Source organism: Artemia sp. Qi Xiang Cuo, chromosome 13, assembly GCF_049724085.1.
Source record: "Artemia sp. Qi Xiang Cuo chromosome 13, ASM4972408v1, whole genome shotgun sequence".
Taxonomy (NCBI): domain Eukaryota; kingdom Metazoa; phylum Arthropoda; class Branchiopoda; order Anostraca; family Artemiidae; genus Artemia; species Artemia sp. Qi Xiang Cuo.
Window position 1 is genome coordinate 72,499,650 of NC_142806.1, and position 23,728 is coordinate 72,523,377.

The window sequence follows — 23,728 nt, forward strand, 5'->3', positions numbered from 1 at the left end:
GGACTTTACACAGGACCTTTTGTCAGGTTTCTTTTTTCTTTTGTTTAAGATGAAAACCGAACTCTTTCTAATAGCAACTTTGACAAGCATTTATTTAAAGAAACAAACAGTTACGACATAACAAAATATGAAAAGATTGTTTAAGAAAGGCTGATTGAGATATGAGTATTTCAACTTTGTCTAAGGAAAGGGAATCAGAATGCCTCCAGGCAGTGGCAGAGCCAAGAGGGCGAGAGGGTCGCCCCCCCTCCCCTAACATAGTCTATAGTAGAGTAATTTACTTAATTAACTCACGATTGCGTCAATTAAACTTGCTCCTAACGCATGTTTATTGGATCAAACTATTTTGCGCCCCCCCTCTAACAAAATCCTGGAACCACCCCTGCCTCCAGGCCTACAGAAGGCCAGGTATTATGGAGATTTGATTGATCCGTTTAATCAAAAATGGCCCTCTTCATCAAACCCGAGCTTTATTCTAAAAATATAATTAAATATTATTCGATAAAACTAAAGCCGATCTAAAATTTTGATTGAATGTTCAAATTTTGCCAAAATTAAACTTACAAGCCAACATTTTAGTTCTTAAATAAAAATATTGAAAGAAACTTCAGACACATTCCTAGAATTAACCAATAAAAAAAACCATGCCAAATAAAAAATTAACATAAATTATTTCAAATAAAAAAGATAATTACCCAAAAAAAGCCGTTTCATGAAAAGTTAAAAGCCATCTCAAAACCAAAAACAAGTAAAAATAACAAATGAAGTCATATAATAAGAAAAAAACAAACAGAAAGGAATTAAAATGAATCATCAAATTAAACTTTAAAATAACACATTTGAAGAGTTCCTCATTTATAACCATAACATGAAGAATCAAAAATTGCTGAGGAATTAAGATCCCGGAATTAAGATTACCTTATTTTAAATAATTGATGTGGTTTGATTAGTCTTACATGTAATAAATTTGTATCTGTACTTTCTTTTTTTCAAACTCATTACTTTTAATGTACAGAAAATCAGTTGTTAAATCGTTCGTTGATTCATGAATTTCCATATTGCTGAAAAAATATAAACAGATTGCTTCAAAAATAACAAATGATGGCTTTCAAAAAATTTATTTAGGCATCTAATTTTTACATGTTTGAATGAAACAGAATATAAACCCAAGGCTCAGACAAAACAAATATCCTTTTAAAATTGTAAGATTATTAGTATTGTGATTTTCTTTTTTCTGTTGCTGTTGTTTTTAGTAAATTAATTAAAAAAACTTTTTCCAAAAAATAAGTTTTTCAAAGGAAGGTAAAGAACTACATTAAGCAAAAAAAGGGCAAAAATAAAATAAAAAAATAAAATTAAACTGACAATGCTCATTCATTTATATTTTTTTCAGTAAAGTGCAAATTATGTTCTGGCCTTGGGAAGGCATAGGGGTTTGAGCCCAACTTATGTTAACTTCTGCTCGTTTTCGGTTTGACTCGGTTATTTGCTGTAATTTCTGTGCGTTTTGTGTTTCATTTATTTATGGATGCTGATTTGAGGTAGTTTAAAGCTTCGTAAAATATTTGGTTTTATTTTTCCTTATTTTTTGTTTAATGGAGTTCTTTACTTTTTTTGGAAAACTTATTTTGTAGAAAAAGTTTTTTTTAATTAATTTTTGTTCGTTTTATATTGACATAAACTTTTTAGGGAAGAAAAAAATAATACTTTAAATCTTTTCGTTTTTTTAAGACTTTATAAGTTGGCCTGCTATTTGTATGCTGGAGAAATATTTTCGCAATTTTTAACAACATACACCCTTTTAAAAATCTGGGCACAAATAGTAGTGTTTAATTTCGTTTCATACCTCCTCTAGTTGACCTGAAATGGAAAATTTTTATACCATTCGCAAAAAAAATCTGCTTACTTTCTTTGATAGCATAGATACACTTACGCTATTTTGACTTGGTTAAATTTTAAGAGCAGAAGTAGCCCCGAAAGTTGAACGTAATACCCTCAGTCGTTCTTGGGATACTGCTGAGATGCCTTATTGGGAATTAACACTAACACAGTGCATTTTGATTTAATCTTAGGGCAACATTTAGTTTTTAATCATAAAGGCAAATGGGAGGGTGGCCGTGAGAGGGGGATTAGTTGCCCTCCAATCACTTTTGGCTATTAGAAAGGGCATCAGCCCTTTCTATCTTCAATCAAATGAGCCATTTTCGAAGTTCCTACGACAACTTCTTCGATACGAAATGCCCTGGTCTACACAACAACAACAAGAACAAAAAATAATACATTATACCCTCGTCGATCTTTACTATAAACATTTCAAGCCTTCCAATCACTTTCGACTATTAAAAAGGGCACTAGGCCTTTCAATTTCCAATCGAATGAGCCCTATTTGAGTTTCTACGACAACACTTTCTATAAACACCTTATATGCTCCCAGGGCATAAATTACAACCCTTACCCTAAGGGCTGTGAGGGTGGTTGTCCTCCTCCAAGACATAATTTCCAGAACTTTCAACAACGTTGAACACAATGGCTATCTGAAAATTTTGATTCGATGTGTTTAGGGTAACTGTGCGCGTGAGAGGGGCGTTAGTCGCTCTTCCATCACTTTCAACTATTCAAAAGGGCACTTAGTCCTCTCAATTTCTAAGTAAAAGAACCCCTTTTGAAGTTTCTACGACAACGCCATCTATAAAAACCATACATACCCCTAGGGCATAACTTACAACCTTTGCCCTGGGAGCTCGGGGGAGTTTGACATCCTTAAATAAATAGTTTCCAGAACTTTTAACTACGTTGAACAAAATGGCTATCTCTAAACTGTGATTGAATGTGTTTCGGGAAATGGTGGGCGTGGGAGGGGGTGGGCAATTTCAATTTTCAAACAAATGAGCCCTTTTTGAAATTTCTGCAACAACTTTCTATATATACCTTATATGCCCACAGGGCATAACTTACAACCCTTGCACTGGGGGCTCTGAGGGGAATTAGTATCGTAAAAGACCTAATTTCCAGAGCTTTGAACTACGTTGAACAAAATGGATATCTCAAAATTTTGTTTGGATGTGTTTGGGGAAATGTTGGGCGTGAGAGGGGGCTTAGTTGCCCTCCAATCACTTTCGACTATTAAAAGGGCACTAGTCCTTTAAATTTACAACTGAATGAGCCCTTTTTGATGTTTCTACAACATCGCTTTCTATAAGAACCTTACATGCCCCCAGGGCATCACTTACAACCCTTGTCCCGAGGGCTGTGGGGTGGAGGGGTTGTCATCCTTAAAGACCTAATTTCCAAAACTTTCAACCACGTTGAATAAAATAGCTATCTAAAAATTTTTATTGGATGTGTTTGGGGAAAAGGTAAGCGTGAGAGGGGGGTTAGTTGCCCTCAAATCACTTTCAACCATTAAAAAGGGCACTGGCTCTTTGAATTTCCAATCGAAAGAGTTCTTTTTCAAGTTTCTACGACAAAGATTTCAATAAAAACTTATATGCCCCCAGGGCATAAATTATAACCCTTGCTCTGAAGACTGTGGGGGGAGTTTCCTGCTCAAAGATACAATTTCCTGAACTTTAAATTACGTGAAACAAAATAACTATCTAAAAATTTTGATTGGATTTTTTGGGTAAAGGTGGGCGTGAGAGGGGGGTTAGTTGCCCTTAAATCACTCATCGTTCTTTACTTAGGCAGAGCGATTGCACTGCCTATGATAAAACCATGCAGTTTTAAATGCATTTCGTCTTCCGCAAAACCCAAATTTCCGTAAATACAAATCACACTCAAGCCTTTTAAAGAGTTTGAAAAGTGAGGAAAGGGGCAGCCACACTTTTCTTTATGTTCCTTGGTTAGCACTATGATTTTATTTTGTTGTTTATGTTATAACAAACAAAAACACACCGCTGAAAATACAGATCGTTTTCAGTAAAGCACAAAAAACGCTCCGGCCGTAAGAGAGAATAAGGGTGAAGTCACCCAAATCTTATTTGTGGTGATTTCTGTTTGTTTAAGTTTGACCTAATTATTCATTTTAATTTCTGTTCGCTTTACGCTTCATCCACGGATCCATAGTATGATCAGTTATCTTCTAGTTTGATGTGAATTATTTGTCTTAATTTCGGTTCGTTTTTTATTTGTTCATTAATAGTAATTTCAGTTTATTTTCGGTTGAAATTATTATATGAGTCTACTTCTGATTGTTTTACAATCTTAATATGCTCGTTATTTTTTTTCAAAACTCCTTTGGAAAAGTTTTTTTTAGTTAACTCCATAAAAGGAACAAAAGTTTGTGTGATTAACTGGTCAAATTTTTTTTGATCGGCTAATATAAATCACTAAGAAAGATATAAAAAAGAAGTAAAATAAATCAATTTAGCAAATCCATTCGATAAAAAAGTCTTGACTCTATTGAACTGTGGAAATTAAAAGTAGAGTGAGCAGTAAAATGATTAGACTGTCCAAACTAGTCTAAAGAGTGAACAGTCAAACACAATACTGAAGGGAAGAGCTTGCTTTGGTACCAGACCCAACCCATAAAAATGTATTTGCAATATATTTTATTTCTTAACATATTCATAATCAAAATCAAACATCCCCGACTTAATTAAAATATGAACCTTTCTTTAGGAGGAAGCACTACTGCAGAAAGGTTACTACTGAAAAAAGAAAGAGACAATATGGAGGGGGCTTAAATAACCCCTTTAATGATTGGAATACTATACTGATTCTTCTGGTTTACAGTCATTTTTCTTAAATAGAAAAAAAAATCTGTTTCAGTTTTTCAATAACCTTAGTAAATTAATCATACAGAGCTAAAAAGGCAAATTAAAATAAAGCTGCGGGAATCTACAATCTTCATAGGAATCGTTATAAACAAATAATTACAAAATACAAATTAAATTAAGCCGATAAATAATGTTTAAAAATGTTTAATTGACTATCTTCCATTAACTAGCCAATCTTAACTTGGATACAATAAATAACTGTCATGTAGATAATTTATTAGAAGCCACTGCTTTTCCACTTATGGAGGGCTCTAACGGCGTCATTTAAGTTAACAAAGTTTTCCAAAAAGTCTGTTCCCACTATCACAGACATTTTACCTTATTGACATTATAGCAATTTTTGTAGGAATTAACTTGGATTCACACATGAGACTGTGCAAACAATCTTCCTAACCATTTTCGCCTTGCAAAGAGTTAGTCTTCTTTTGTTATGAATGGCTTAAAAGTTTCATACTATTATGTATGTCAACAGCATGATTATATTACATTTGTGTGGTTTATTTCAGAAATGGATAATTGTTCAGCTTCAAGACTCTATCTATCTATTAGTTTCTAGTTGCCGATTTAAAATTTTTCAATACTCTTCTACTATTAGCTAAGCTTTGCTTACTTTCTTGAAAATGTTAAATGTAGTGAAACTTCTTTCTGACTGCTGTAGAGTCAACAAAGTCATGTGAGGAGGACTTTTTATTAACTCAGTGGATAGTTTTATTAACTTTATAATTCTTTTATTAAACAACAGTCGGACTTCCCAAGATGTGAGTAACTTAACTTTTTTTCCTTTTTCCATTTGTTGAAGAATGTTTTTTTCTTTCTTTCTTTATGTTTCATAAGCAGCGCAATAGCGCTGCCCAAGCAAAGAACGATGCTGGCACAATGTATTATTTTTGGTTTCTTTCTTTCTTTTAGACATGTTAAATGAAGTTAGACTTCTTTCTGACTGCTGCAGAGTCAACAAAGTCATGTGAGGAGGACTTTTTATTAACTCAGTGGATAGTTTTATTAACTTTACTAAAACTTTATAATTCTTTTATTAAACAACAGTCGGACTTCCCTAGATGTGAGTAACTTAAGATTTTTTCCTTTTTCCATTTGTTGAAGAATGTTTTTTTCTTTCTTTCTTTATGTTTCATAAGCAGCGCAATAGCGCTGCCCAAGCAAAGAACGATGCTGGCACAATGTATTATTTTTGAATTCTTTCTTTCTTTTAGACATGTTAAATGAAGTTAGACTTCTTTCTGACTGCTGCAGAGTCAACAAAGTCATGTGAGGAGGACTTTTTATTAACTCAGTGGATAGTTTTATTAACTTTACTAAAACTTTATAATTCTTTTATTAAACAACAGTCGGACTTCCCTAGATGTGAGTAACTTAAGATTTTTTCCTTTTTCCATTTGTTGAAGAATGTTTTTTTCTTTCTTTCTTTATGTTTCATAAGCAGCGCAATAGCGCTGCCCAAGCAAAGAACGATGCTGGCACAATGTATTATTTTTGGTTTCTTTCTTTCTTTTAGACATGTTAAATGAAGTTAGACTTCTTTCTGACTGCTGCAGAGTCAACAAAGTCATGTGAGGAGGACTTTTTATTAACTCAGTGGATAGTTTTATTAACTTTATAATTCTTTTATTAAACAACAGTCGGACTCCCCAAGATGTGAGTAACTTAAGTTTTTTTCCTTTTTCTATTTGTTGAAGAATGTTTTTTTTTTCTTTCTTTATGTTTCACAAGCAGCGCAATAGCGCTGCCTAAGCAAAGAACGATGCTGGCACAATGTATTATTTTTGGTTTCTTTCTTTCTTTTAGACCAGACCCCTTCGTATCAAAAAGTTGTCGTAGAAACTTCAAAAAGGGCTCATTCGACTGGACATTGAAAGGGCTAGTTCCCTTTTTATTAGTAGAAAGTGATTGGAGGGTAACTAAATTCTCACGCCCACCATTTCCCCAAAGATAGCCATTTTTTTCAATGAAGTTGAAAGTTCTGGAAATTGTGTCTTTGAGAATGACGACCCCCCTCCAAACCCCTCAGGGCAAGGGTGTTATGCCCTGGGGGCATATAAGGTTTTTATAGAAAGTGTTGTTGTAGAAACTTTAAAAAGGGCTCATTCAATTGGAAACTGAAAGGGCTTGGGCCCTTTTTTAACAGTCGACAGTGATTGGAGGGCAACTAACCACTCTCTCACGCCCGCCATTTCCCCAAAAACAAGCAATCAAAATTTGAGATATCCATTTTGTTCAACGTTGTTGAAAGTTAAGGAAATTAGGTCTTTGAGGATTATAACCCCTTAGAGCCCAAGAGCAAGGGTTGTAAATTATGCCCTTGCGGCATATAAGTTTTTTTTTTATTAGAAAGCGTTGTCGTAGAAACTTCAAAAAGAGGTCATTTGATTGAAAATTGAAAGGCTAGTACCCTTTTTAATAGTCGAAAGTGATTGGAGAGCAACTGACCCCCCTCTCACGCCCACCATTTCCTCAAACACATCCAATACAAATTTTGAGATAGCCATTTTGTTCAACATAGTTGAAAGATCTAAAAATTACGTCTTTGAGGATGACAAACCCCCACACCCCTCAGGGTAAGAGTTGTAAGTTATACCCTGGGGGTACATAAGTTTTTTATAGATAGGGTTGTCGTGGAAACTTCAAAAAGGGTTCATTCAATTGGAAATTGAAAGGGCTAGTTTCCTTTTTAAAACTCGAAAGTGATGGGAGGGCAACTAACCTCTCATGCCTACCATTTCCCCAAACACATCCAATCAAAATTTTGAGATAGCCATTTTGTTCAGCGTAGTTGAAAGTTCTGGAAATTAGGTCTTTGAGGAATTCAATTGAAAATTGAAAGGCCTAGTGCCGTTTTTAACAGTAAAAAGTGATTGGAGGGCAACAAACCCCCCTCTTGCGCTCACGATTTCCCCAAACATATCCAATCAAAATTTTGAGATAGCCATTTTTTTAATATAGCTGAAAATTCTGGAAATTAGGTCTTTTAAGATGAACCCCCTCCCACGGCCCTCAGAGTAAGGGTTGTAAGTTATACCCTGGGGGCATATAAGGCTTTTATAGAAAGCGCTGTTGTACAAACTTCAAAAAGGGCTCATTTGATTGGAAACTGAAAGGGCTAGTGCCCTTTTAAATATTCAAAAATGATTGAAGGGCAACTAACCCCCCTATCACGCCCACCATTTCCCCAAACACATCCAATACAAATTTTGAAATAGACTTTTTGTTCAACGTAGTTTAAAGTTCTCGAAATTAGTTCTTTGAGGGTGACACCCCCCCCCCCACACCCCTCAGGGCAAGGGTTGAAAGTTATGGCCTGGAGACATATAAGGTTTTTATAGAAAGTATTGTCGTAGTTCAAAAAACGTAGTTTTTTGTTTTGTCGTAGTTTTTGAAGAAACTTCAAAAAAGACTCATTCGATTGGAAATTGAAAGGACTAGTGCCCTTATTAATAGTTGAAAGTGATTGGTGGACAACTAATCCCCCCCCCCTCGTGCCCACCATTTTCCCGAAACACATTCAATCAAAATTTTGAGATAGCCATTTTGTTCAACGTAGTTGAAAGGCCCAGAAATGATGTCTTTGAGGATGACAAACCCCCCAGGGCAAGGTTGTAAGTTATACCCTGGGGGCATATAAGGTTTTTTACAGAAAACGTTGTCATAGAAACTTCAAAAAGGGATTATTCAATTGAGAATTAAGAGGGCTAGTGCCCTTATTAATAATCGAAAGTGATCAGAGGGCGAATGCCCCCCCCCCCCCCACGCCCAGTATTTTCTAAAAACACTTCCCATCAACATTTTGATATTGCTATTTTGTTGAAAGTAGTTAAAGGGTCTGAAATTATGTCTTTGAGTATGACAACCTCCACCCCCCACGGCCCGCAGGTCTAAGGTTGTATGTTATGCCCTGGGAGCATATGATGTTTTTATAGAAAACGTCGTCGTAAAAAATTCAAAAAAGGGTCATTCGATTGGAAATTAAGAGGACTATTGCCATTTCTAATAGTCAAAAGTAATCGGAGGGAGAATTATCCCCCCCCCCGCCCATCATTTTACAAACATTTCCGATTAACATCCTGATATGGCCATTTTGTTCAACGTAGTTGAAAGGTCTGGTAATTATATCTTTGAGGATGAAAACTCTCCCCCCACAGCCCTCAGGACAAGGGTCGTAACTTATGCCCCTGGGGTATATAAGGTTTTAATAGAAACTTTTGTTGCAGAAGCTTCAAAAAGGGTTCATTCGATAGGAAATTGAGAGGACTAGTGCCTTTTTTATTAGTCAAAAGGGAGGAGACGGCAAATGCCCCCCCCCCTCACGCCGCTCAGTTCCCCAAACACTTCCAATCAAAATTTTGAGATAGCCATTTGTTTAACGTATTTTAAAGGTCTGGAAATTATGTCTTTGAGGATAACAAATCCCCTCAGCCCTCAGGGCAAGGGTTGTAAGTTATGCCCTGTGGGCATATAAGGTTTTTATAGAAAGCATGGTCATATAAAATTCGGAGGGGGTTCATTGTATTGGTAATCAGACACTCTAGTGCTCTTTTTAAGAGTCAAAGTGATCGGAGGGCAGCTACATCCCTCTGCCCCAGCACACAGACGTCGTATTGTCCCGAAATGCATCTAATTAGAAATTTTGAGATAGCCATTCTATTCATAATAGTCTATATATCATATAACAAGGCTTTTGGGTTGAAAAAAATAAGCCCAGGGTATTAAAGGTTTTTATGGAAGGGATGGTAGTTTATCTTTAGAAGAGGCTCAGTCTTTTTCCTTGAAAAGACTATGTCAATATAAAACGAACAAAAATTGATTAAAAAAAACTTTCCACAAAATAGTAAAGAACTCAATTAAACCAAAAATGAACAAATCCCCATCGCTTTTGTCCAGAAAAAATTTGCTGAACTTAATACAATTACTTATAAAAAACATTTCCAAATCTTTGTTGATGGGTCCAAAATGAATGAGAAGGTAGCAAATGGTGCCTTCCTTCCTCACCTGAAAATTGCAATGGATGAGAGATTGTATAATAATGTATCTATAATGTCTGGAGAGTTAAATGCCATAATCATGGCATTAGAACACTTTATGGAAAATAAACTTGATTGCTAATTCAAATAATATTATAGTTTATTCTGACTCTTTATCAAGCCCTTTCCCCCTTTCCCAATAAGTATTTTTCTAAAATTTATCATAGAATTCGTTCTGGAACAAATGGACTAAACTTTCTTGCAGTCTCGTATCAATTTCCTAATTCAAGTGGCTCAGTTCCCCTGTCCCCTCTTTGCAGGTATTGTATTATGAATAATGAAACAATTGACCTCTGCCTATTTGAATGTAATATGCTGACGTCTGCACAGTATACTTTGCATTGTAGACTGTTAAAGTGCTTCAAACACCACAAAATCTCATTATCAGCCAAGAGCCTAGCCGACTATTCCTGTACACCGAGCACAAAAATCGATATCTATCATCTTATATCTATCTCCTTGAGTCGAAAGATCTACTGAAAGATATCTGAGAATATCTAATAAATAAGAGACAACCAAGCCAGTAGCTCTGTAGCCCACAGAGTGAAGGAAAAGAAAAAGGGCTAAATAGTATCAACTGAAAAGCCCGCCTGCTGTGAAATAGAAGAAGAAGAACAAAAAAAGAATCAAATAATCGACCAAGTTTGCAGAACTTAATACAATTACCTATAAAAACCACTTCCAAATATTTGTTGATGGGTCAAAAATGAATGAGAAGGTTGCAAGTGGTGATTTCCTTCCTCACCTGAAAATTGCAATGGGCGAGATTATTTAATAATTTATCTATAATGTCTGCTGAGTTAAATGCCATAATCATGGCATTAGAACACCTTAAGCAAAACCAATCTTTGATTGAAAATTCGAATAATATTATCATCTATTCCGACTCTTTATCAAGCCTTGAGTTGCTGGCCTCAGCTCCTCAATATAAGTTGGACATTGACACTTATCATTGTCTCAGTATTATTGATAATCTTGCTTCAAGTGGCATAAAAACTTACTTTCAGTACATTCCTAGCCACTCTGGCATAAGTGGTAATCATCAGGTTGATGAAATAGCAAAAAATGCTATAAATATTGACCAGCCAAGTGGGAGACCAATCCCAATTAGAGATATTTACCGATGGAGGCTATCAGATATTAATTTTAATAAGATTAATCCTATCCTTTCCCCCTTTCCCAATAAGTATCTTTCTAAAATTTATCATAGAATTCGTTCTGGAACAAATGGACTAAATTTCCTTGCATTCTCATATAAGCTTTCTAATTCAAGTGGTTCAATTCCCCTGTCCCCTCTTTTCAGGCATTGTAATATGAATAATGAAACAATTGACCATTGCCTATTTGAATGTAATATGCTGACGTCTGCACAACATACCTTGCTTTGCAAACTGTTAAAATCCTTCAAACACCACAAAATCCCACTATCAGCCAAGAGCCTAGCCAACTATACCTGCACACAGAGCATAGAAATCGACATCTATCTTCTTATATTTGAACTCCTAGAGTCTAAAGATCTGCTGAAAGATATCTGAATATATCTAATAAATATGAGGCAATCAAGCCAGTAGCTCTGTAGCCCACAGAGTGAAGCAAAAGGAAAAGGGCTAAATAGTTTTACTGAAAAGCCCGCCTGCTGTTAAATAGAAGAAGAAGACCAAGTATACAACTACAACAATCAGCATCAATCTATAAATGAAACGCAAAACAAACAGAAATTAAAATAAAGAACAGAGTCAAACTTAAAACGAGTAGAAATCAATATGAGTAGGGTTCTAAACCCCTATACTTTCTAAAAGCCAGAACATAATCTGCACTTTACTAAAAAAATCCTCTTAAATGTTTTCACTTTTATAACTTTACGAAATCAAAAATTAATTAATATTTTCAGGAAAAAATATCAGCAAATGTATATTAAACTGACAATGCACATTTTTTAAAAGTGAATTCACTTGAATTTTTTTCAGTAAAGTACAAATTATATTCTGGCTTTTAGAAAGCATAGGGGTTTAGAACCCTGCTCATATTAATTTCTGCTCGTTTCGAGTTTGACTCTGTTATTTATTTTAATTTCTGTTTGTTTTGTGTTTCATTTATATATTGATACTGATTTGTGGCAGTTGTATGCTTGGTAGATTATTTGATTCTTTTTTTTGTTCATTTTTGGTTTAATAGAGTTTTTGGCTTTTTTTTAAACTTATTTTGTGGAATTTTTTTTAATTAATTTATTATAAAAATCAGAACATCAATATTGCTGTAGTCAGAATCAGTAGTTCTTTTGCCAGTTAATCTCACGTGAAAACTATGTCAAAAATATAGAAACTTACATGAGCAGTATAAACATTGATTTTGATTCCTTCATCAGTCACAACTTTACAATAGCCAACGCCCTTTCCTCCAAACCAGTCACCATGGTGAATTTTGTGAAAATAACCATTCACAACCCATTGATGGTAAAATGAATCAATAATTTTGAACTTTGATAGAACACAAAGGCCAGATCCAATAACACCGCTAGAAAATAAGTCAATAATAAATTTTCTAAAACATCACAATAAAAAAGAAAATGAAATGTTTTGTTATGAAAATGCTGGAAAATTACATTTCTAGGCTACATTTTTTTTCTGATTTTCTGTCCTGGAAATTATGGGACAACAAAGTGAAATATCTTTTTTATACCTACTAATTTAAATAAGCTTAGCTATGCTCATATAAGATAATATTTATTTTCAAAAGGCTATCACAAGCTCTAATAGAGCCGAATTCGCTCCATATGTCCAAAAAGGGTAAGCAAACAAAGAAACAAATGATACAGCAAGACAAAAGTAAAAGAAACACAAATCAAGCATAAAAATGGTCAATAAAAATTTAACGCAAAAGAAAATGAAAAAAAAAATCCAAGAACAAAAGGAACTTTATGCAATTAATGGCAAAAACAGAAAGAGAAACAGTTGGGGATAATACAGAATCACAGGCTAGAAGAAAAACATTGTAGAATTCGTATTCAAAGTCAAATACCGTAAAAAAAAAAAAAAAAAATCACTTAAAATCAAGTCAAATTAACTATCAAAAAGAATTATAGAAAGGATTTTGCCAAAGACAAGATCAAACATGAAATACAAGATAAATAAATGTCACAAATGGGAAAAATAAAAGTGACCAAAGAAAAAAATGACGCATGATTACTGTGGCCATATACCAACAAATAAAATAAGGGATGGAGGAGTTAATTTTGGTGCATGACATAGATCAGGAATTATTAAGACGCTCCAGAATAAAGGGGATAAAACTTTGCCAGAACATCTCAGTAACGGTATGAATCGGAGAATATGTTGGAATTGCCAAAGAAGCTAAGCGGGGGAGTTGGGGTCTAATGGGGTCGTGAAAATCAGGAAAAAAGTCCTCAGTTGGAGGATTAGAAATTGCAGATTTAGCAAAACGCAAACAAACTTGTTCTCTCCTTTCTTTCAACGTGGTAATGGATGCGGATTTAAGGAGAAAGGAGTATACAATTTTGCTCTCTTTGTAGATGATCCTGAGTGAACGCTTTTGGACTGACTCAACTTTGTCGCTGAGCTCACATGGATTTTGTGAATGCCAGACCGGACAGGCATATTCCAATAGCGGCCTGATAAATAAAAAATAAACACAGAGGGGAAGCATGTTAGGGCAATTAAATTTGTTTAAAAAATTTAACATAGATAATGAAACATTTGCTTGTTTAACAATATTTGAAACATGCATGTCCCACTTAAGATTATTTGAAATTGCGACACCAAGGAGGTTAACATGTTTTACAAGCATTTCGGGTGGGATAGGGTCAAGGAAAACGGGAATGGATTTCAAGAAATGCATCGTCATTGTATTTGATTTAGTGGAATTTACTTTCATATTTAGATTCTTAGCTTCATCTAAAACATGGGTTAGGATTTCGAGAGGGTCATTTTTAATGTTCCTGTGACATGCTTCAAGGATCAACTGGTCATCTACGTATTTCCACATTGGGGGGATTTCCTTACCAATATCGTTAATCATAAGAAGAAATAAAAGTGGTCCCAATAAGGTTCCTTGAGAAATTCCACAGTAAATAGGGAGGGGGTTAGAGAAAGTATTTTTGTATTTTACAACTTGAGATCTATTTGAAAGAAACAATATTTACTAACAGTGGATCAAGTTCAAAGTTAACCAGTAGTGAACGAATTAGGGTAGCGTGGTCAACCAGGTCAAAAGCTTTTTAGAAATCAACTAAGACAAGGTTTAGCCAAAACATTTGGTTTCTCAAGGTTACTTGCAATGGTATGTATTAAGTCCACAAGGTAATGGGTAGTGGAAGTTTTCTTTAAATTACCAAACAGTCAAGATATCAATACGAGGACAAATTTTAACTTTAAGCCAGTCACAGAGGAAACCTTCATAAGATTTGGAGAAAACCGAAGTGAGTGTAATGAGGCGTATGTTGGAGAAAGTCAGACTGGTACATTTTTTTGGGACAGGTATTATAAAACCTTGTTTCTAGCAACTCAAAAAGTGTCATATAGACACTTAAGGTTGGAAATCTTTTGCACTAGATTTGATCTGAAGGACCACTTCCTCCTGAGGGAATGGTCCCTTTTTTGATTTGTCACAATAATTCTAACCCACATTCTGTATTGTTGTATTTTTTATTTATTACGTCCTTGTAAAAATTAGCACAGCAATCAGGCAACTATATGTTATAATCTATTCAGTCACAGATTCATTGTGCAGCTGTAATAGCAGTGAGCATAAGATAAATAATTAGTTAACTTTACTCCTTTAAAAAACATAACTTTTATCATAGAGAAAAGAGTGAATGACAATTGACTTACCTATGGAAATATAGACTGTATGGTAAAACTGAACTGGCAACAACTCGAATACTTTCAAAGTCCTTCTTTACCCATACTTCTTGAAGAAGAACAAGATCATATTTTCCAGATGAAATTTCCTCTGCTATTGCTTGCATACGAGCCTTTCTATCTCTTGAGACAGCAAGTATTCCCCTATAAAAATATAATAATATATTAACAAACCAAATACAAAGATTTTAAACGCCAGAACTAACAGTAGACCACTTAGCAACTCCAAATAATTGAAAAACAAAGGAAAATCGTATCTAGCATTTTCACAATTTTACTATATAAAATTTTACATAGAAAATTTTATTTTATTATATTATACAATTTTATTATATAAAATAAGGCTTTGACAATCACTGCAGTAACAATTCTTTACAGCAATTTTCTATCAGAAATTATAAAGAAAACTACTGTTTGTACCTCAACAGTAGAATAACGTCCGGTATGATTCGAACCCTAGAGAAGTGGATGGAGGTTTGAAAATTTTAACTTTTCTTTACTAAAAATCGAAAACGCATCCTTTCCTATCGAGGACCATCTGGTAATGCACACACCCACCAGTTTTGTGGTCTCCAGCTACAAGAAAATGTTAACCTCAAAGAAGAAAAGATTTATGACCAAGTGTCTGAAAACATGCTTTAGCGCAGTGATGTTGGAGAAAAAAGGTAAGTTTGAAAGAAGTCTCATATTTAAGACATTTGTTGTCTTTTTGAAGTTTTCTTTATGGATCCGCCTGATTGGTTGGTGCTCAATGTAAGGGAGGGTGAATGGTCACATAACAGGTGCTAGAATTGCAGAAAATCTTGATTGCCCAGAAAAGGTTTGAATTTTTTTTGCTCTCAGGTCCGTAATTTTAGCAGTCTGTGGAAGGCTTAGATCGAAATTTTAATGAAAGAAAGTGATGCATTTAACATTTTCAGGCCAATAGCAGTAACTAGTTCTCTTCTAGAGAAAAGGGTCCTGTTCAAAAAATTTTGGACAGTTCAAAATGACAGAATTTGAACTTTTTATTGCCTTTTTGAACTGTTGCCAACAGGTTCAAAAAAGGTTTGAATAAATACCAAATGATTTTACTTGAAAGAGCAGTATTCCAGAAGGTTTCAAAATTTAGGAAGGGTTTGAATCTTGGGTTGCTTTCTAAATTATCCTAATCCTTGTGCTGAAACTCATTTTTCACAATTTTCCTATTCTCAGCAGAAAATAAGTGTTGTTAAGAATGTAGCACAGTGAAGATTAAAAAAGATTGACCCACTTTGTATGTAAAAGAAAACTTGTGTTAAAGGTTACTGAAAATGGATTTTCAGTTTATAGCACATACTAATGCTAAAGAATCAAAAGATGATAGCAACTGGGAAGAGGAAGTGAAACCTGATAAAAAGCAAAAAACAAAGCACAAAAATTTGGCACCTCAGAAACATGCACTTGCAGAAAAAAAACAGTTCCAGGGAAATATATTCTTGCACCTGTAGAAGATTCTGAGTCAGAATTTGACATGGCAGCTGTCAAATGGGAAAACAACATGGACACAGAACGTGTAGATGTAAGCTTTGTAGAGAGTAAAGATGGAAGAGCTTCACAAGTGAAGGAGAAGAGAATATAAAAGACACCAGCAACTGGAAACTACATGAAACTACAAAACTTATGAAAATTCCATCTTGAAGCAAGCTGTTGAAGATTACTTCAGGACTGTCCAGGATGAAATTAATAGCAAAGAAGTACTTGATTCCTGTAACAAAATTCTTACCTAAGAACTTCAAGGAACTTCTTACCTAAGTCAGGCCAAGGAAGAAAAACTGGAGCAGTTTTGTTTTGTGGAACCAGAGAATTTGTTTCCCATTTTCAAAAACTTGAAAATCTTAACAGAGGGGATTCTTCTGTAACCCGGGGAAAGATAAAAAAAAGGCATCTAAACCATGAAAAATACTTAAAAGAAAAAGGACTTGATTTGAAAAAGGCAAAATTTGTACAATTTCTTATTTCTGCTGAAAATTCAGCAGCAATCAGGTAGCAATTTGGTAAAATCCACAAAGTTCAACCCCCCCCCCCTCCCTAATGAAAAGAGGCTCAGGAAACCCCAAGGTTGGGGGGTATATACTCTGTTAATATGGTGTAACGATTTGTCCCTTCAAGCATATACTTCAAAAACCCAGGTCACAAAACCTGAAATAATACAAGCATAAGCAAAGCACAAGCAATACATAACAGCAAGCATAAGCAAAAGCACAAGCAATACATAACAGCAAACATACACAAAATACAAGCAAAGCATGGCAAGTAAGTAAGGAATATTACATCTCCCTTCTTTTCGGAAGAGCTTGTCAATCATAGGTTTATTCTTGACGGTGGCTTGACTTGTCGACCACTCCTGGTAGTAACAGAACTTCTGAGACTGTTGTCGACTTCGGCCGCGGAAGGCAGGGAGACCACAGTGTTTTCCTGGCCCACGGCGACCGGCAATTCTGGCATGCTGGCTTGGCGAAAGTGCACGTCCTCTGTTTGGGGTAAGTCCGGAGAGTGGTGCCATGAATCGTGTACTGACGAGCTGCCAGTGTTTGAATCAGAACTCTTCTCATCTGTAGTCACGACTTTCAAGTGTTTTCTATTCCGGCGGTATTGTCTGTTTGCTTTCGTCTGTACTACATACGATCGTGGCGCATCTGCTTCTCGGAGGACTGTTGCAGGTTGCCAGGTTTGATCGTTGGACCGTACTCGAACTTGTTGGCCTATCTGCAGCGGATTAAGGCTTTTGGTATGTTGATCATAGTAGCGTCTCTGTCTTTCCCTTTCTTTATTCCTTGCGGACATGAATTCCTGCATAGGTACGACTTTTGGAGATAAGTGCTCAATGGTGCAGGGCACTAGGGATCTCAAGTTTCTACTCATTAGCAGTTGGGCTGGGGAAGCTAGACCATGGACTGGTGTGTTGCGGTACTCGAGGAGAGCTAGCTCGAGGTCAGTTTTCCATTTCTTTGTTTTCATGATCATGGCCTTAGCAATACCAACTGTTTTCTCAGCGAGTCCGTTGGACTGAGGATGGTTCGGGCTAGAGGTGTTGTGTCGTATTCCCCACTGTCTCATGAAATCCTTGAACGTTTCTGAAGTTATTTGTGGGCAATTATCAGATTTAATCATCAAGGGTATCCCGAATCTAGAGATTTGAGATTTTAGCTTCTGTATTTTGTGGTTCGTTTATTTTTTTTTTCCCAGCTCATATGATTAAAAAAATCGACTGTAATAAGCCACTATGATCAGATAGTATCTTCCGGATATGTAAAACAGATCAATTCCAACATGCTCCCAAGGGTAGCTGGGAATATCGTGATGAAGCAAGGGTTCTCTTGCATTTGCTGTAGAATAAGTGCAGCACGCATCACACTTCTTGACAAAATTTTCTATTGCCTGACTCATCTTTGGCCAGAAAATGACTGATCTGTCTCTGTTTTTTGTCTTCTCAATACCAAGATGTGAAGCATGGATGCTTTGCAATACAGCGATTTGCATGCTGTCTGGGATGACAAGACGGTCATCTTTCATGATGATGTCATCAACAACACTGAGATTACTTTTAACTGTCCAGAATTCAGCTATGGATGACGGAACCATTGATCTTTTTTCGGGCCAACCTTCTTCTACCATTTTCCTCAGAACCCTCAGCTGTGGATCTCTGAGCGTTTCTTGTTTCAACTCAGATAGCTTTTCTTGACTGATTGGCAGTAGTTTCATAACGGAGTGTACATAGTATTCAATTTCTCTGTGATGCAATGTTTTCTCAGTTTCTAAGTGGAGCTGGGACAGGGTCTTGGGGTATTTCAGTGCCTGGTCAATATATTATGCTGAAATCGTAGGGTTGTAGATGTAACAGCATTCTTTGAAGTCTCGGTGACGACTTATTGATCGGCCGATTGAGGATTGTTTCCAGGGGCTTATGGTCACTGGTGACTTGGAAGTGACACCCATAGAGATACTGATGAAAATTGCGACATCCAAAAACAATGGCATACAGCTTCTTTTCTATTTGCGAGTATCTCTGCTCTTTTTCATTCAGCGATTTCGATGCAAATGAAACAATTTTATTCTCTTGAAGCAGGACAGCACCGAGTCCTGATTTGGAAGCATCAACTTGGATCTATATCTGACTTTTTGTAGGATCAAAGAGTGAAATTATTGTTATGATTGATGCTTTAATTTTTGTGAGTGTGGCTTCATGTTCATTTGACCAGTTGCATTGCTTCTGCTTAGCTAAGCTCCTAAGAGGTTCATTGAGGCTTGACAAATTTGGGATATAGCGTGAGAGGTAGTTTAACATCCCAAGGGTTGTTTGTAGTTCTTCCTGGGATTTGGGTGATGGCATTTTCTCTATTGCTCGGATTTTCTCGGGATCTGGATGGATTCCGTTTTCGGAAATGATGTGTCCAAAGTAAGGTATTGAAGCTGATTTGATGATGCACTTGTCTTTATTAAGCTTGACTCCCTTTTCTCTAGCTCTTAAAATGGCTTTTTCAAGATTTCTGTTATGGTCCTCTTCAGATACACCAGAGATGACCATGTCATCTTAAATTACTGAGAATCTCTTGAGGCTGCTGAATGCATATTCCATGTAGCATTGGAATTCTTCTTATGCAGACTTTGAGTCCAAAGGGTACACATCTCAATATGTATCGCCCATATGGAGTTGAGAATGTAGTCAGTTCGGAAGATTCGTCATCAAGACATAAGTTCCAATATCCTGTTCAGGCATCTAGCTTGGAGAAATACTTAGTGCCTACAAGCTTTTGCACAGCTTCCTCAAAAGTTGGCATGGGATGGTAGGGTCTCTTTATGGCTTTGTTGAGGTCATGAGGATCTATACAGACTCTCAAGGTTCCATCTGGTTTCTCAACAACTACAGTTGAGTTCACCCAATCAGTTGGATGAGTCTCCTTCTCTATGACTTCTAGGTTCTCCATATGTTTTAGTCCATCCTTGAATTTAGACTCAAGGGGATTTGTCTTGTAGGCTGAATGGATGGCTGTGCATCTTCCTTGAGGATTATCTTACATTCACCTTCCAGTTTCCCAACTCCTTCAAATAGGTCGGAAAATTCGGTGAGTATCTTATCGGTGCTGAGCTGTCCAGATTGAAGACTAAGTATCAGCTTTATCAGGTTCAGCTTACAACTCGCACTGAAGCCAAGGATAGGAGTAGGGGCTGACTGCACTACAAAAAACTCTATGGGTTGACTATCATTTGATTTGTAGGCACAGTCGATCTTACATGTCCCCAGGACGGGAATAGTCTGACCACAAAAGCTTGTTCAAATGTGGTTTGTAGGGTGGATTGCAGGTTTTGGATTTAGTCTTTCCACTGTCTGTCTGATAATGATGTTACCTTGTGCCCCTTTTTCAATTTTGAATTTCACACTGAACTGGTTGGCAATTCTTAGTTTAGCACATGGCTGGGCATCAGCTTTATCTATCATTAGTTGATTGATGAACAGTTCGTCAGTTTGTTGAGCTTCAGAACTGATTATGTTAACAGTCTTTTTGCTACCATGGCAGACACGTGCAAAATGGTTGGGTTTTCTGCAGTTACTGCAGATCTTCCCTTTTGCAGGGCACTGGTGATTCTGTGAATAGTCTCCATCACAGAAGTAACATTCACGGTTTTCAATTTGGTCACGATTGGTTTTCCACAGTCTATTTTGATTCTTCTTGATGATATCGACTTCTTGTTTTCCATGACTAGTTGATTCTGCTGACATTGTCTTAAGTTGTACCTGGGTTTCTGTGTAGGTTCTTGCTACTTTGATAGCATCTGAGAGAGTCAATTCGGATCCCGATTGCAGTAGTCTTTCATGAATCTTCTGGGATGATGTTCCGAAGATGAGGCAATCACGGACCATTTTGTCAACGATTGTAGCTCCATATGAGCAGTCACCCACTAAGATTTTCAGTTCAGTTGCATATTGTTCTATAGTTTTGCCTTCCCTTTGGTCACGTTTGTGGAATGTATATCGGGAGAATATGGGGTTTGATTGTGGATTAAAGTAGTCATCAAATTTGGCAAGGTATACACAAATTTTGTCTTTTTCATCAGCTGCTAGCGTCCAAGTGCTGAACACATCTCGTCCTTTTTCACCAAGCCAAATTAGCAGATATGCGTACTTGATTTTCTCACTTTTTCCGCTCAGGGGTTCATCAAACATTAGATTAGCATGACTTTTGAATCTAGTCCAAGCCTCTTTTATATTGTCCGATTCCCAGTTCAGCTCAGAATATGGGACGGAGGTATCCATCTTCTACTCTGACACCATGTAACGATTTGTCTCTTCAAGCATATACTTCAAAACCCAGGTCACAAAACCTGAAATAATACAAGCATAAGCAAAGCACGAGTAATACATAACAGCAAGCATAAGCAAAAGCACAAGCAATACATAACAGCACACATACACAAAATACAAGCAAAGCATGGCAAGTAAGTAAGGAATATTACAATGGTAAATTTTTTGCAGTTCATATTATTGACTTATGAAAAGGCCTAAAGTGAAAAATTTTACTATTAATATATAGGTTCTAAGAAATCCATGAATTTCTTAGAAAAACAAGGAAATAAGTGAAGATAAAGGTTCTCACGCTGCAAAATATATTGAACAGGATTATTGTGCACATTAGCCTATGAAGAAAGAATCGTTTTCTTAATGTCTCCTTGTGTGGTAGACTGCTCATAGCCTACATCTATAGCCTACCAAATAAACAGTTTATGGGTCTTTTAAAAACGGCTTTACTTTAAGCTATTAGCATCACTCTTGTTTAATTCTGTATATCCATAAATTGAATCAACTGTGAGAAAATCAAAAACCAGAAAACACATGGGAAATATATAGGCCTAATTTGGCTATAGCCTATATTTGTATATTAGGGGGGTTGCATTCAAATGTGCCTCAGGTCCTAATCTTTACTGATAATCTAACTAACAACTTAATCAAAAGATCAGAAAACTTATACCCTAATATGGGCCTGTTGGATTAGCCTAGGCAAAACCTACTCAGAATAAAATATGTAAGAATTAAGCTTACAATAGGCCTACAAGCTAATAGGTAACGAATTCCTACCAGCAATTCAAAGTAAACACACTGACCAACATGTTCTACAGACCCTTAAATAGGCATATTAGCTAATAAGGGTTTTAAGTCTCCAAATGCTTGCATACACATCAGGCAGATATTTTGAAATAATGCCGTCTAACGAAATCTATGAAAAGAACATCGAAATATATTGCCATCTACTAACAATATTATTTTTATCTCAACACTAGCAACGTTCACAGAATATTGTAATTCTTTGTAAGCTATAGATACAAATCGGAACTTGACAAATATTTTCGTATGTCGACTCTTCAGAACCTCAATACTTACGGTGAGTTTGCTTTCATTATCTATTTAAGTATTGTTTTAGTGCTTGCACAATCCATAAGAATAGATTGTAGAAGCTAGACTAGCCTACTTCAAAATGATCCTATGTTACTTACTTTAGGCCTATAGACAATTTCGTGATACCACCAAATGGCTAATTTGACAGTGTATATATACAAATTGATACAATTCTGCTTTATAACAACTTTTGGCTATCATGGAAAGGGGTTAGGTTATGAAAATGAAACCTTGCAAAATAAATATTCTGCTTTAATAATAAGGTTTACAGGTAAAGTTCTACAAAATCATTTTATTGATTTAGGAATAAAGTGTATACAACATTTGATGCCTTTTTTTATGCTTATTACAAATATAATAATCATTTCTATTGGAAATTATTTTAAGCCCCCCCCCCCCCCATATATACCCAACCTAACCCTGAATTGGAAAATATATAGGGGGGGGGGCTGAAATTCATTTCTGATAGAAATGATTATTATATTTGTAATTAGCATAAAAAGGCAACGAATGGTGTATTCACTTTATTCCTAATTCAATAATATGATTTCATAGAACTTTACCAGTTTACATTAACAGACTAATCAGCTTAATAAAAAAAAAACATACCACTAGCATCAGTATTTCATCCTGAGTTGAAATATAACACTCATTTCTGTTGTAAATTATTTTCAAAATTACTTCTAATCTTCTTTAAGTTTCTTCAATTTTCCTGTTTTTTTCACAGAAACGTCATGGCAGCAATTCAATTTGAAAAATGCTAAATTTTGCAGAGAGCTGCAATTTGAACTGAAATATACTAAATCATGTTGAGCAGTGATTTGATATGAAAAATACTAAATCTTGTTGAGCAGTGATTTGATTTGAGAAACACTAAACAGTTTGAATTATTAATTTTTGGGAAGGTGCCCAATGGATATTCTTAAAAAAATTATATTCTATAGAATGTAAAAATATTATCCAACTGCACTTAGTATCGAGATAAAATATCATGCTAGACAGAATAAGACTCTTACACCTTTACCTACCTAGCTGAATATTTGACTGTCTATGTAATATACAGAATATCTACCTAGTTGGATATAATTTAGCTCAGCATTTCTGATATATATCCAACGAGGCAGATAAGAAGATTCTCTAAGCTGTTTTGGGTTAATATACAACTATCCAGATAAATTGTTTATCTTAGTAATCTATAATATCGACCTAGTTGGATTGTAACGTTTCTTAGATTGTCTCTGATATATCTCCAACGAGGGAGATAAGAAGAATGTCTCAGCATTTTGGGGATTATATCCAACTATCCAAATAAAATGTTTCTCAATTGAATATAGAATATCGAACTAGTTTTATAATAATTTTGCTTAGTGTTTCTGATACATATCCAACTAGGCAGATAAGAAGATTCTCTAATCAGTTTGTGGTTTATATCCAACTATCCAGATAAATTGATTCTCTTAGGCATAGAGAATATCTACCTAGTTGGGTAAGAAGTCTTCTAGGAAACTGTAAATTATCCAACCTATGTAAATTATCCAATCTATTTCTTCTACAATGATATCATCTTTTTGCAGCGTTGCCAACTAACATGCTTTGAAGTGAATGAAGACTACTGCACGGAAAGAATAA

The 23,728-nt window shown here is 35.6% G+C and overlaps 2 protein-coding genes across 3 annotated transcripts in view; one reads left to right on the top strand and one right to left on the bottom strand.

The window, feature by feature from the left end:
- nSMase (neutral sphingomyelinase) overlaps nucleotides 1–21,897 on the bottom strand; it is a 62,165-nt gene extending 40,268 nt beyond the window's left edge. The window contains exons 1-3 of one of the 2 annotated variants that reach the window (XM_089099641.1): nucleotides 21,782–21,897; nucleotides 14,659–14,832; nucleotides 12,139–12,325 (exon numbers count right to left, since the gene is read on the bottom strand). In XM_089099641.1, the coding sequence (XP_088955767.1) occupies nucleotides 12,139–12,325; nucleotides 14,659–14,832; nucleotides 21,782–21,813 (393 nt within the window). In that variant the 5' untranslated portion in view covers nucleotides 21,814–21,897. The remainder of the gene's footprint in view (nucleotides 1–12,138; nucleotides 12,326–14,658; nucleotides 14,833–21,781) is intronic. The other variant, XM_089099642.1, reaches the window with a different exon arrangement.
- Nucleotides 21,898–21,974: 77 nt separating this feature from the next.
- The window catches only part of eIF1 (eukaryotic translation initiation factor eIF1), a 64,449-nt gene continuing 62,695 nt past the window's right edge, over nucleotides 21,975–23,728 (top strand). Inside the window, exon 1 of the mRNA XM_089098776.1 lies at nucleotides 21,975–22,085. Within this exon, the coding sequence (XP_088954902.1) occupies nucleotides 22,055–22,085 (31 nt within the window). The 5' untranslated portion in view covers nucleotides 21,975–22,054. The remainder of the gene's footprint in view (nucleotides 22,086–23,728) is intronic.